Below are 14605 nucleotides of genomic sequence, written 5' to 3' on the forward strand. Positions count from 1 at the left end.
AATACACTAGTCAATATTGCAGAAACCAGAACTTCCTAGGGCCCTTTAGCCAGTCAGCTCCTGTACCCACATTTCCTTATTCTAAACCAGAGTTTGAATAGTGAGTGGAAAAGTCTGCCCTCATCGCCCAGCCCTTCAGTAGGCCGTGGTCACATTGTTCCAGCAGACTTGGTAATATGAATGTTTAATCCCTATCCAAAAAAGATACGTAATCATTATCCTGTAACTGACAGGCAGCATTACATCCCAATAGATGGACTAGCCTTGAAATTAAAAACCAGCCCACAATTCTAGTGTTTCAAAAAAGTCGGAGCTGTTCCACTCAGCACAAACCTGTCTTACATTGTGCTTTTTTTTTTCACCAGAAACCTGTAAGTGCAATTTCTGCAGAAAGATACTTCAAATTTTAAAGTAAAGATCACGTTTCAAGGTTGAAATGTTCTAAGAAGCCTCTTTTGGTAGAAACAAGCCGAGGTCAAGAAGGCATCTGGGAACGGGGATGGGGAAGAAAGGGGACACTAGGATACACAGATGGAAATGGGGCAGGGGGTGGGGGAACGTGCTGACTCCAGGCTAAATGAGCTGTTGAAAAGAACCAAATTGCTTCCAATTGATAGAATTTAAGGAAACTCCTCCAAAGATTTTTGAAGCTGTATGTAACTTGTCTTTATTTTTCTCCACAGCCATGGGACCCGATGTGCAGGGGAAGTTTCTGCTGCAGCCAACAACAATATCTGTGGAGTCGGAGTAGCATACAATTCCAAGGTCGCAGGTAAGCTGTCCCTGCCAAAGAGCAGACCCCATTCCCAACAGTCAGTCCCAAACGCATTGCGGCCTGGGCTCCAGGCTGGCCAGGGCCTGGCGAAAACTACCTTGCAGCAAGGGGTCTGGGACTTAGCGAGAGTGAAAAAAATTTTAACTTTAATCTACATGGCAATATTAATAAACTTTTAAATTTTTTATTTACATGTAATATAATTACATAAAAGTACACAGATCACAAACTTACAACTCAACGAATTTTCACAGGCTGGCCATACCACATGTGGTCATCTAGAAACAAAACATTACCAGCATCCCAAAAGTCCTCCTTGCATTCCCTACCAGTTACTACCCATATACACAAGAATCACCACAATCCTGATTTCTAACAGCAAATATTGGTTAGTGCCAGTTTTTAAACTTTATATAAATGGAATGTAAATTGTTATAAACATACTAAGAATCTTCAAAATGGTTTTTTGTTTTTTGTTTTTGTGTTTTGCATCTCATCTTTAAGGAAATACATTCTACCTGGAACCTTTTTATTAAGCTCTACAAGAAGGATATTTAGCAATTCCATCTTCACAGGGGACTTTATAAATGAGGGTATTAGGTCACTAAAAATTTAGAAAGCAACACCTGTCCCTACCCCCCTAAAAAAAAGAGAGAAAGAAAGAGGATGAAAGAGAGGGGTTCGTAATCTTTCAACAAAATGCCAGAGAATGAAGTGGCTCCTGGCTCATTCCAAGTTTTGCATCAAATTTTTTCTTAATTTATTTTGGCTGAGTCACCCAACCTTGTTATTCCTTTTTTACAACTGTCTTGATATTTTTTCCCTGGCAATTTAATGGAACCATAAACATACTTTGTGCTGACGCTTAAATTTCCAGGGGCCTAAATAAAGCAAGAGCAACCTGTACAAACCTACCATTAACCTCTTTCAGAACTGTTTGCTAAGAGGCTTGCCTGAGCTGGGTGCTGAATTTCACAAAAGAATACATCTGGAAGGTTCTGAAACGTAAATAGAGGAGGCTTTGCCCTTGGGTTTCTGCTCTCTTTGTGTGCATCCAAAATGTTGGCATTAAAATGTCAGAAGCCATTATGAGCTCAGGGGAAAGAATATCACCCGATTAATATTTTATAAGCTAGGATTGTACCAGGGTGGTAGCTGAGGTGACGTGGGCTCTCTATTCACAAGACAGGACTGGAGGCAACTGAAAAATTCAAATCTGGATTTCTCATTCACAATGATTGTCTTCAAAATAGTTTTTGAAGCCTCTGTACACCCCAAGCAACTGGTTTTTTTTTTGAAAAAGGGATTCTTGGATTTACTGCCTGTAAAAATTAAGAGTTAGAGCAGCTCAAAGTATTCTAGAGGTTTATTGGGGTCCCTTTCCCCACCTGCTTCCTCTATCACTTTCTCTGTTATCTGTCTGAAAACATCTGAGCTGCTCATCAAATGTACCTAATTCTCCTGCTCTCTTTATTTGAATTTCCTAAAAGCAAAATGAGATTGAGAATTTGGGTATGTAAGGGAGGAAGAAATTTTCCTCTACCGTTCTAGTTTCTTCTGGCTGGTCTAAGAATTAAATTGACATGAGAGAGATTAACAGGAGAAAATAACCAAATTTAATTACATACATATATACAGGGGATCCATAAGAATATGGGGCCCAAGGAAAAATCATGCAGTTGAAGTTTATATGCCATCTTGAGCTAAGGAGAAGGGGGTAGTGGTTTGGAACTTTGAAGGAGAGAAAGGCAATTCACAGAGAGATGGAAAAACAAATTTTGATAAACAAATGTTTTCTGGGCCATACAGAGACAATGGGACACTGATTTCTTAGAAATCAGCAGACTCTGATTTCTAAGTCTTCTCTACCATATAGAGTTCATATTACATTATAGTTATTTATGGTGAGAGCTCCTTTCTAGGGAGCCCTCTATCTAAATTCTTTTAGGCAGTAAGAGGAAGGTCAAAGGTTCTTCTTGACTCTTTTGCTTTTCAAAAATAAAATAATCTTTGTGCTGGAGAGAAATATTTTGGGGTGGCAAATTTTGCTTCCCTCTAGGTACAAGGAGTTTATTTGGGAGGTGATCGATCCCAGGAAGCCAGAGTGAGGGAAAAATGGCAAAAAGGAGCCAACAAAGTAAGTGTAGATAAGCCAGTCGCTCCCATGGACAGCTGCGGCTCTGAGAGACAATGGGGGCCCCCCTCAGAGTTGCATCCCCAAGATGAGGAGGCTGAGGCGTTTATCCACCAACTGCCATCCCTCATTGGTGAGGACGTCTCCTGGACCACGAACACCCTGGCCTGTCTAGCCTGTTAGCTCACGTGGGCTGAGTAGAACTCTTAAGGCAGAGAACAACCCCCAGGCAGACAATCAAATGGGGCCGGTGGATCCAGGCACAGCACGACAGCCTCTGCCTCACCTGCTGACTAACCCCCCTTCCCAAAGGTGAGTTAATGAAGCCTGACACCTCAAAGACATGACCTGCGTTTTCTGAAACCCTCACAGAAATGCTTTGAGATTCTAGAAACCAAGCCCAGAACTGGTGGAAGCCATGCCCAGCCACACAAAGATTCTCATCAAAGCAGCCACCTTTCTCCCCTTTTCTGCTTCCTTAACTCCAGCTTTGCTTCTCTGTAACCACTAATGCTGGTTCTAACTACTCAAGGGCCAGGAAGCTCTAGTCCCCTGTCCTGTGCCCTGTAGGACAGCCAGGGTTCTCTAGGCTTCCCCAGAGGAGCAAAAAAGGAATTCGTCAGGAAGACACACTGGACTGTAACTTGAGAATCCCAACAAAAGCAGAATTTCAGGTTCCTCAACCTTACATATTTAGGAGAAATTTTTGTTCATTCTGGTGGACAATTCTAAAAGTTGGCTGTTTTTTATTATTCTAAATGAGCATAACCTTCCAGAGAAATCTTCCCTTTCAGGAGCTTTGGGACCCCAGGACTGTGTAGATCGCCACCTGGTGGCCAACTGAGATCATTGCTAGTCTCTCGCAGTCCCAAGGTGTTGAGTTACAGGTTGGGGAGATACTGGCAGCAATGTCCCAAGTCCTTCCCTGGTCCTGGGTGTCTCTCCACCCTGCCTTCAAAAAAAGGCTAAAATTAAGGTGCTGTAGAATCTTAGGCAAGAAAAATAAAAGAGAGTGAGGATGAGATTATAAAATGAGTCTTCTGAAGGTAAAAAAGGAAAAAAATTATTGAGAATCTCTTTATTTGCCTGTTAGCCACTTAGGTTCTCTTATATTACAAACTCTGCTCATGTCCCCATTGGGGTTCCTGTATTTTTCTTGTTTGTTTGCAAGCATTTATGATATATTCTAGATATTAGCCCCTGATCAGTTTTAGTAGATGCAAATATTTTCTCCCAAACTTCCACATAAGGTCATTAGCCTATCCAAATTCCAGCTTTGTGTGTCATGCTAGCTTAGTGTCCAGTTTTATTTTTCTTCAAACAATGAGTCAATGTTCCCAGTACCATCTATTTAATAATCCAGCCTGTTCCTTTGATTTGTGGTGCCACCTTCATTGTACATACATGGTTAGTCTCTGGATAAGTATAATTTAGATAACTCCTCCTAGCAAGTATAAACTAGAAAGTGTAGCCAACTCCTTCTACAACTGAGCCTTTGTATATGATCTTCCCTCTGCCCAGATTTCCTCCTCCCTATACTGTACCTGACCTCCTCCTCTTCATCCTTCAGCTCTCAGGTTCCCATTGCTTTCTCCAACACCACTTTCCAGACCAGTTTCTTTATCTATATTTGATAAAGCATGCAGGATTTTTCCTTCCCAGCACTAACCACTGTTGGTTATTGCACATTCTTATGCATAATTATTTCATTAATATCTTCCTCCTCAGAGAGACAACAGTCTCCATGAGGACAGGAGCCATGTCTGTTTTCTCTCACTTCAGTAGCTAGCATGGAGTCTGGACACAGTGGATGCTCAAACTGTATTTGCCGAATGACAGAAAGCAAGGAAGGAATAAAGAGAAGAAGGGCCAATGAAGAAACCCATTATAAGCAGAAGAGATTAATCATTAAATGAAAGAAGGCATGGATGATTGGAGTAGAGGGATTAAGGGCAGGAGGCTCTAAGGACCCAAAGCTAATGAAATTTCTACCCGGAAAGCTAAAGTATCTCCTCTTCCATGAGCACCTTCTCACCTTTTTTTCTTTATTTCACTCAAATCAGTTCCAGGGAGACCTGGGCCTTACAGTTGGGTGCCTACTATGTGCCCAGCTCTACCGTAAATGGTGGGATACAACAATGAGCCTGCAGACAAGAAACCTGCCCTCACACAGCTGACAGTCTAAGAGGAGACTCTGAGAATGAACAAATAAGCATGATAATATCAGATAATGATTGCTGGTAGGAATGAAACAAAGCATGGTGGCAGAGAATAACTGGGGTGAGGCACGGCTAGTGACTTGAGGGTGTGAGCTCTACAGCACCACACCTGAGCTTCTGCAGAGCTTCTCAGAGCAGCCTCAGGGTGTAAACTAGGACAGATTGACTTTATTTGCCTTCCCTTTTAAGCCAGAGAATATAGATTTATGCACTGGACTTCAGGATGAGATTTCCTTTAATCAAAGATTCTGAAGAGTTTGAGAACCACACTAATGAGCACTGTCTAAATACCCTGGAATTTGTCTACCAGCAATGAACTGTTTCCACATATTTGGCCAATAAAACTCATAACATTTCCAAGGGTTTATACATATTTTATCTGAATTTTTAAATAACCAATAAAAATCACCCATTAGCACAATGATTAACACATTTCAGATCCTTAAAACCTAGATCAGTGTGAATTTGCTCCTTAGCTTGCAGACTAATATTCATAAGCACAAAAGGTGGCCATTAGAGACACTGAGGTTTGTGGGAGGCTGTAGCGTTTCTTAGTGTCAGGTACAAGGTCACCTTTTGTAACAGGATTAGACACAGAAAGGATTTAGCTCAAATTCCCTGGTCCATGAACCCCTAGAACCCAGAGCTCCAACAGTACAAGCAGTGCAGGCAGGCATGGGGCTCAAACCCTAAAAGAAGGGAGGAAGGAGATGCAGAGTCACCACTGGTCATTAAGGCGGTGATCAGGCCTGGAGTCCTCACCATCGAATCACATCAGCCAGTAGAGCTTTTTATGAATGTGAAGACACTGGGTCTAGCTCCCAGGTCTCACCTCTCCTGCCTCTCACTCTCATGCTCTTGCCTTTTCTCTAGTCTCTCTCTCTCTCTCTCTCTCTCCCTCTCTCTCTCTCCCTCTCTCTCTCTCTCTCTCTCAGCACCCAGAGAAAGAGGTGAGGCCCTCCCTAAAATCCCTTGGGTCACCCTGAGCTTCTGTCTTGGCTGCTAATAGTTCAGTCTCTTGCAAAAATTAATGCTGTGTCTTATTCAATTAATGCATGCCTCATTCCTCTCAAGCTTAACGAGATTAAAAGAATGTCGGATGCCTGGCCCCTGAATATGAATGAGAGCCTTGCTTCAGTCTGTGGCTGCCCTTGCCTCCCTTGATGCTGAAACAGTCAGAAGATTAATGCACACCAGCTCTGATCTTCTGTGCAGCAGAAGGGGAGCCCGGGAGGGGATGAAGAGGGAAAGAGACAGAAGAACAAGAGCTGCAAAGAGAAAGGGTACAGGGCATGGCTGGATGCACCACGCGCTGGCTGTATGACAAAATCCAGTGTTGTCATTGGCTGGCATGTGGCACCATCCAGGACTACTTTAGCCAAGGTTGAATTTCTCTCACCTTCCAGTTGAGGTGGCTGTTCAGTCCTGGTCATCTGAGCACTAGACAAGTTCAAGACCATCTGAGTTTTCTCCTTGCAGGAAAGTGAATACCAGCCTCTCTGTAATGTTTCTCCATCCACAAAGAGGAAAGAAGAAACTGCATTATTTGGTTTATTCTGTCACCTGTTGGCCACTTTTGTTGAATGACCTTTTTAAATAATTAAAAATATGGATGGACCAAAAACAAAAGGGAGAGTTTGAAATTTCCTATCCTTTATAAAATGAGCCATAAAACTTAGCTTTCAGAAAGTTCAAACAATAGACTATACTCATTCTAGATGAGCTTCCTCCAGGACAAAAGACGTTAACTCATAATTGTATACTTTTTGACAAAAATGGTGACTTGATTTATAAGGTAATGGTAGAGGATGGAAAATCTGGACCTGTTATTATTTGTTCTTCTGAACTTGTTTCTGTTAGGGAGAAAAATCAACTAAATAAAGTAATAATATTAAGCATTTATTCATCAAAGATTTATCAAGCTTAAGATAAATTCCAAGCACCATGCTGTTGCCCTGGGACACAGAGTGAACAAAGCAGATGTGTGTCCTGTACTCAAAGACTGTTATCTGGTGGTGAATGAAACACACAAATAAACAATTGTAATGGAAAGCCGAAAGTGTGATGCTAATGGATGGAGGACCTGGAGAGCTAGACCCAGAAAGCCTTCTGGGGAAATGCCTGCTAGACACATAGGTTAGTCAGGAGGAGGGTGCGCCCTGGAGGAAGTTGCAGTGCAAGGGGTGGGCTATGAGAGTTGAGGAGGAAAGAGAGACCTTTCGTTAAGAGAGAAGGCAATTTCATGTGCCCTGAAAGAATCTGAGTGGTTGCAAGAAACTAATTTGCATACTTTGTTAGAGAGCGACACTTTTGTAATAATGTCCTTGACCATGATGAGTAAGGAGAGTCAGCATCCAAGCTTTGACTATGTACGGCCCAGGTCTTGCATTTCAAAATCTCATGTCAAATATACCAAATCTCTTAGTCAAATATACCAAAATTTTAGGCTCCTTGCCACAAAATAGTGTATCAGGAAAAGAACAATATGGCTCCAAACAGCAATGTTTTGAGGTTAGTGATAGAGGGACAGAATGCCCATCCCCTTGATTGCTACTGAGTTAACCTTTGAGAGGCTTTTTACAGACAGACAGAGAGGGTAACATGAACCATGGGTGCCCACAAGCATGTTCCTTCTCCCTGTGTGCCACTGCCCAGCTCAAGTTCACCCCTCACACAATCCTGGACTGCAGGACTCTGCTCCTCGTCAACTTCTCAGCAAGAAGTCACTCCCACAAAGCATCAGAGAGTAGCACAAACTTTACAAAGATGTCATAGAAGAGAAAGAGGAGGTGGTTACGTCACACACCCCACCCCATTACTAGTATATTTCAGAATAACCCATGCAACATTTCTGTCTTCCCCTAAGTTCTTTCTCAGATATAATGCAACTGGGAGCTTCTCTTTTCCTGACCTGCCTGTATCTGCGCTGTCTCTAACCCCATCCACCCGCTGCCCTCTGCCCTCTGCCCTCTAGGATTTCTCCTTAAATATTTAATATCTATTGCCTCCCCCTACTGTAATGCACAGTAGCTTTATTTCTTCTCTGAAACTTGACCCCAGTCATCACCCAGTCCTTGGAGCCTGACCTTCCACTTGGAAACAGGCTTATCGGTTATGTCTTCAAAAAAGATGGTCTCTTCCCCCATTGGGAATTCTGGTAAAGTTTGCTGGGGGAATAAAATTGTCTACAAATAGTTACATAAGGAAAAGCAAAGGTAGAGGTTCAGAAAGGATTGGGTGGGCATTCTGTGCCTCCTTCTTGATCTTCTGAGGCTGTAATTGTACTCAGGATTGCACAGTGTCCCCCAGGACACCTGGGATGGAGAACCCTCCAGCCACACCCAGGACCGAGCCCTCCTCCCCGCCTGTCTCCTGTGAATTGGGAACCAAAACGCTGTGTTTCCCTGCCCGCATGTGTCCACAGGTATCCGGATGCTGGACCAGCCATTTATGACGGACATCATAGAGGCCTCCTCCATCAGCCACATGCCCCAGCTGATCGACATCTACAGTGCCAGCTGGGGCCCCACAGACAATGGGAAGACGGTGGATGGGCCCCGAGAGCTCACGCTCCAGGCGATGGCCGATGGTGTGAACAAGGTAAAGTCGTTCCTGCTGCCATGAGGCCCTGGTCCAACACCTGGGGAGTAGGAAGAAGTAGGGGACATAGGGGGTAAGAGGAGGTGATGACAGAGGAGGAAGGGGCAGGGCAGGGGCAAAGGTGGGGTTGTTACCCTATGCATTAACTCAAGACCGGCGAGAAATGGATCCCAAAATGGAGTTAGACGGCTGACCTGTGAAGGACAAAGTGGAGGTAGCCGGAGGAGGCAGGGAGCGCCTTCAGACACAGAAGGTGACGTGGGCCTGGCCCCCGCAAAGGATTGGGGAGAAGGAGGATCCCACTCTGCCCTGGTCCCTGCAGGAAGGGCCTGAACAGCACCCTCACCCTGCCAGTCCTGGCCAGGAGCAGCCTGCAGGCAGAGGGGCATCTGCGCAAACTGGGTGGTTCAGGGGGCAGCAGCGGGAGTTGTGAACCCACAGTGCTCTCAGGCAGAAGGTCTGAGCCACGTGTACCTATGGCCGCAGTTCCCTGACATTAGTGCAGCAACCGACAGAGCCAAGGAGATCCGACCAAGGCAGAGCCTTCAGAGGGAGGGCAGCGGGAAAACGCTGGTCACTATGCTCGTCAGCAGCTACACAGAGAAAGGAGATTCCGTCTCTGCGATCTCAGGGTAGGGGCCACCCCAGACAAGGCATGAAGCAGGCTCCAGGATCAGTCTCCCTGGGTTATGGTCCCAGTTGACCATTCAGGTCTGAGTCTATCCACAAGAGATGACCTCACTGTGCTTCAGTTTTCCTGCCTATAGGATGGTGATAACCATACATTCCACCTGGGATCGTTGTGTGAGATAAATATGCAAGTGCTTGGCACTGGTAAGTGCCCCACAAAGGATTGGTTCTTGTCCCTGTCATTATAGACGCTTAATGCCACCGTCCTAAAACTTTGTGACATAAAGCACAAGGTTTTACTAGGCTTGTGGATTCTGTGGGTCAGGAATTCAGACCCGCCCAGTGAGAATGCTTATCTCTGCTCCACCATTCCTGGGCCTCAGCTGGAAGACTCGTGATTTGAATTACCAAAATATTGTATTTTCACATGTTCTTGCGATGTGCTGATTTCAGAATTACCCCCTATTGGTGCCACAACACCCACCGCTGGGAGAAGTCATTTTGCCTCACTTAGTCTTTTTTCAGGACTGAACTTGCCATCGGGCTAACATCACTGCCCTCTCCCTGCTTATCTGCTCAGCCATCACGTGGGAATCACATCCCAAAGACTGCAACAATGGTGTGTAGAGTAAGAGTAATCAGGTCTTAAGTGAGGGAAAGACAAGTGTATGAGGTTTGGAATATGGACTTTTGGAAATCCATTTTAGGAATATTTTTAAATTTTGCTTCTTGAATTTTGACAAATTTCAAATAGATGAAATGGCTATAACTATATTTAGATATATAGACTAGCATTATTATAAATAAATTATAAAATGCATCTGTCCTATGTATATATGTTTAAATTATTTATAGTTTGTATGTAGAAAATACATAAGCTCATTACTTATACAGTTATAACACTACAAGAGATATATGTACAAAACACTGTATTTCACAGTAGCCTAGAAAGGTAAAAATATCGAAGAAAATTAGAGTGAACTACTGAAGGTTACTTTTTCTTTTCTTTTTCTTTCTTTTTTTTTTTTGAAGAATTACAATACGCCAAGCATTATTGTATTTTTTTTAAACTATAGTCACTATGCTTTACATTAAATACCCAGAACTTATTTATCATATAACTGGAATCTTGTGCCCTTTGACCAACATCTTCCCAACACCCACCCCTACCTCCTGCAACACCGGCAACGACCATTCTACTCTCTTGTTTCTATGAGTTTGGTTTTTTTAGATTCCCCACATGTAAGTAAGATCATACAGTATTTGACTTTCTGTCTGACTTATTTTCTTTAGCAAAATGCCCTCAAATTCCATCCATGCTGTCACAAATGTCAGACTTTCTTCTTTTTATGGCTAAATAATATCTCATTATATATATATATATATGTGTGTGTGTGTGTGTATATATCACATTTTCTTTGTCCATTCTTTTGTTGATGAACACTTAGGTTGTGAGTAATGCTGCAATGAACATGAGGTACAGTTATCTCTTTAAGATACCGATTTCACAACCTATGAATATATACTCAGAAGTGGGCTTGCTGGATTATATGTTAGCTCTATTTTTAATTTTTTGGAGCACCTCCATACTGATTTCCATAATGGCTGTACCAGTTTATATTCCCACCAACAATGCACAAGGATTCCCTTTCTTCCGCATGCTCAATAACACTTGTTATTTCTTGTCTTTTTGGTAATAGTGAAGGCTACTTTTTCTATACATTTCCTGAGATCTGAAAACGTGTTTTTCTTCTCCAGCTATCCATCCTCAGAAATAACTTAGCAGTTGAAAACATGCTAGATCAGCTGTTCAGTAAATAGGTAGAATTAACACATAAATGAAATTTGATGTAGAAAGATTAAAAGTCATATAGAAATCTTTAACTGTAATGGAAGCCTTTGGTGGCCCCTCGCACACCCCACTCCACTGCTCTGTTTGCTGCTGCTGATGGCACAGCTGCCTCTTCCCTGTAGAACTGCCCTGGCTAATGGGAACCTTCTCATCCAGAAGGTTCTGCCCCCACCCACACACAGGAGGCAGTCCACAGCCAGTGAGGAACTGATTCCAGGTGGAAAGGGCCAGCCTGCTTGTCTCCAGCAGAGACCACTCTGCTCTGTGATTTATGCTCCAGAGTCCTTAGTGAATCAGGTCAATACTTTACTCACAACTACATCATTTGAGGGCTCCTTCCCCTGCATTTCCTGTTTTATTCCCTCACTCACAGGTTTCTCCTGAGAGCTCTCCCTCAATACAGCTGCTGCACTCAAGTCCCTCAGCCCTGCTTCTTGGGAACCCACCCTAATGTTAACCTCTTAGAGTTTGCTCTTTTCGTTGGCTGCCACGAAGCTCAGAACTAAGTTTGTGCTGAACAGCATAGGTATTTTTCGGCTAGGTTTACTGCTACCCCTTTCTTCTCTTCTCTTTACCATCCATGGCCTCCACAATCATTTCTTCGCATTTGTTCCTGCATCTTTATTTGTAATCACATTGAATCTAAGCCTCTGAATACTAAGCAATGTAAAATTTGTAAAGGAATTTATGAAATGAGCTCAGTTTAATTAGGTCAAATTTAGGCATGAAAAATCTAACTTGGATCCTTTGATTGTTGCTCACTTACACACATTCCTAGTCTTAATGGACTAAAGTGTCTCGCTGAACAAAAATTGACAGCATCTAGGCCCTAACAAATAGTAAACAGTAAGTCAAACAACATGCAACCCCTCAGAGCAAGGTTCAGCCAACCTTGGCCCACAGGCCAAGTCTAGCCCACCAGCTAACTGTCTTTGCAAATAAACTTTTATTGGAACACAGCCGGGCCCTTCAAGCCCCTTATATCTTTCCAGCCACGATTTCTCTTCCAAACACACCTTTCACAGGCTCCACATGGGAGGAAGCACATGGGGCACTAAATGAATGGAATCATAACTCAGAATGAGCAGCTTTTCTGCTGGCCTGTCCATAACTACATCTTCAGATAAGTGGAGAACTGAGCTTGAGAGTTGGGAGACCTGAGTTCAAACCTCAGTACTGTCCCTCTCTGGCTGTGGGACTTTAGATAAGTCACTTCTCCATTCCTCAGTTTCTTTTTCTATGAAATAGTCTATAACAGTGCTTCTCTAAATGTGGTCGCTGGTCTACACGGGAGTTTGTGAGAAATGCAAAATCTCAGCCTCACCCCACTCATCCATCTGATATATCAGAAGCTGCATCTTAACAATATCCCATTAAAGTTTGAGAGGTGCCACTCTAAGTGATCTCTAAGGTATCCATCATGTAAACCTAAGATACTAAGACCATAAAATGTGTTGTTTTAAAAAGCCCACAATGTGTAGAAAAGAGCAGTGGAGGTGACTCATTTTCTGGAAGTAGCAGCTTTGCATGTCCTCATCTGGGTGGTGCATTGGATGAATTGATGACTGAGCCATATGCGCTAATTTGTCTCTGAGTTGCAGGAACAGAGGCCCAGATAGCTCAACTTAAAGGGGTTTCTTGCTGTAGGATACATGAGTAATGAGAGCAATGAAATGGATCCAGGCGGGACTTCACACAGACTGGGACCAGAGAGATGTTCTGGACCCAAGGGGGCTGCAGGATGCTGGCCACAAGAGTGTGTGGAGCTCCCTAGTAGGGCCCTGCAGTCACAGGGCTTGCCTGTTTCTCACTGGCTTTGTGTGTTCACCTCTTCAGTTCATTTTTCCTCTTCCTTGAGGATTATGTTCATGTGGTACTTCTGCTTGGACAGAGCCCTATCAGCATCCTCGTTGTCACAACCTGTCAGCCTCTACCCCAACTGCCATCTGCTCCCACTCCAATCTTCAGTGAGAATTTCGGCCCCAAATTAGGAGAGACTGCCCTTCCACTAATAGGTTCCAAAAAAAGAAAAAAAGAAAGAAAGAAAAGAAAAAGAAATGTGGTTCTGTTGGAAAGGCTTAGATTTAGAAAGGTCAGAGGATAGTCAGAAGATTGCTAACAGAGCCCCTTCCTTTTCTATCCCAATAAAATCAAGTGACAGTCATCTATACTCATGCTGGCTTTTCAGCCCTCTGATGAAGTTTCTTCTGGGATGTTGAATTCTTTCAAAGTTCTAAACAGAAATATAAGACCATATGCTCCCCTCTGTTATGGGTTTAATTGTATACCCCAAAATTCATATGTTGAAGTCCTAACCCCCAGAACCTCAGAATGTGGTCTTATTTGGTATTGGGTCATTATAGATGCAATTAGTTAAGTTGAGGTCACCACAATGGAGCAGAGTGAGCCCCTAATCCAGTACAAGTGTTTGTATAAAAAGGTGTAATTTGAACCCAGACATACACAAAAAGAATGCTGTGAGAAGATGAAGGCAGAAATTGGGATGATGCTTCCACAAGCCAAAGAATGCCAAAGATTGGCATCAAACCATAAGAAGCTAGGAAAAAGGCATGGAACAGATCCTTCCCTCACAGCCTTCAGAAGGAACCAAGCCTGCCAACACCTTGATCCTAGACTTCCAGCCTCCAGAACTGCTAGACAATACATTTCTGTTGTGGTACTTTGTTATGGCACCCCTAGAAAACGAATACACCTTCCAGTGTCAGAAGGAGCAGTCAAAAAAGAGATTTGGCCAGACTCAAGCAATATGGAAAGAACATGGTCACTTTTGTAGGTTACCTTTGATGTCACCAGGCTCTCTCTTTTATAGACAAGATGGCTGATAGCTGATCCAATTACAACTTTTTTCTTCTCCTCTGGAACCTTGAGAAGATCCATCCTCCATTCTCTAACATAGTCCCTCAGAAGAAAAGCAGGCAAAAATTTTCATGATGTAATAGTAGGAGAGAATATGTTTCTGCATTTGGGGCAGTGCCAAGCTGGAGTTGGCTCCTGATGACATCACATAGGTAACTTGAAATGGGTTGTTACACATTTGCCAGCACACTGCTGATTAGAGGACTTGGCTGGCTTCCCTTCAATTACAGCAGTTAGCTACACACTTATTCTACCAGCAACAAAAGGCCAGCTTTGCCTTTGGGAAGAAGAAAATCACCTGAAACCCTAAGGTTTTGTGTTTCCCCAAAATTACAAGTTTTCTAACCATAGTCGCAAGTTACCCAAGACTGTAGAGGGCAACTTTTCTAAGTATTTTAAGTAAAGACCTCACACCTCAGGCCATTTAGCATTCATGCATTCAACAAAAGGATCCCAGAAACACTGTAGGAAATGGGAAATTGAGTACTTGAAAGTGAATAGTATCCATGACAGTGACT

General features: G+C 43.1%; 1 protein-coding gene across 1 annotated transcript in view; it reads left to right on the forward strand.

Annotated features, from left to right (window-relative positions):
• PCSK2 (proprotein convertase subtilisin/kexin type 2) overlaps positions 1 to 14605 on the forward strand; it is a 258735-nt gene that overhangs the window by 207321 nt on the left and 36809 nt on the right. Inside the window, exons 7-8 of the mRNA XM_011371282.1 lie at positions 684 to 772; positions 8553 to 8728. Of these exons, the coding sequence (XP_011369584.1) occupies positions 684 to 772; positions 8553 to 8728 (265 nt within the window). The remainder of the gene's footprint in view (positions 1 to 683; positions 773 to 8552; positions 8729 to 14605) is intronic.

Source organism: Pteropus vampyrus, unplaced genomic scaffold (genome assembly GCF_000151845.1).
Source record: "Pteropus vampyrus isolate Shadow unplaced genomic scaffold, Pvam_2.0 Scaffold7, whole genome shotgun sequence".
NCBI lineage: Eukaryota > Metazoa > Chordata > Mammalia > Chiroptera > Pteropodidae > Pteropus > Pteropus vampyrus.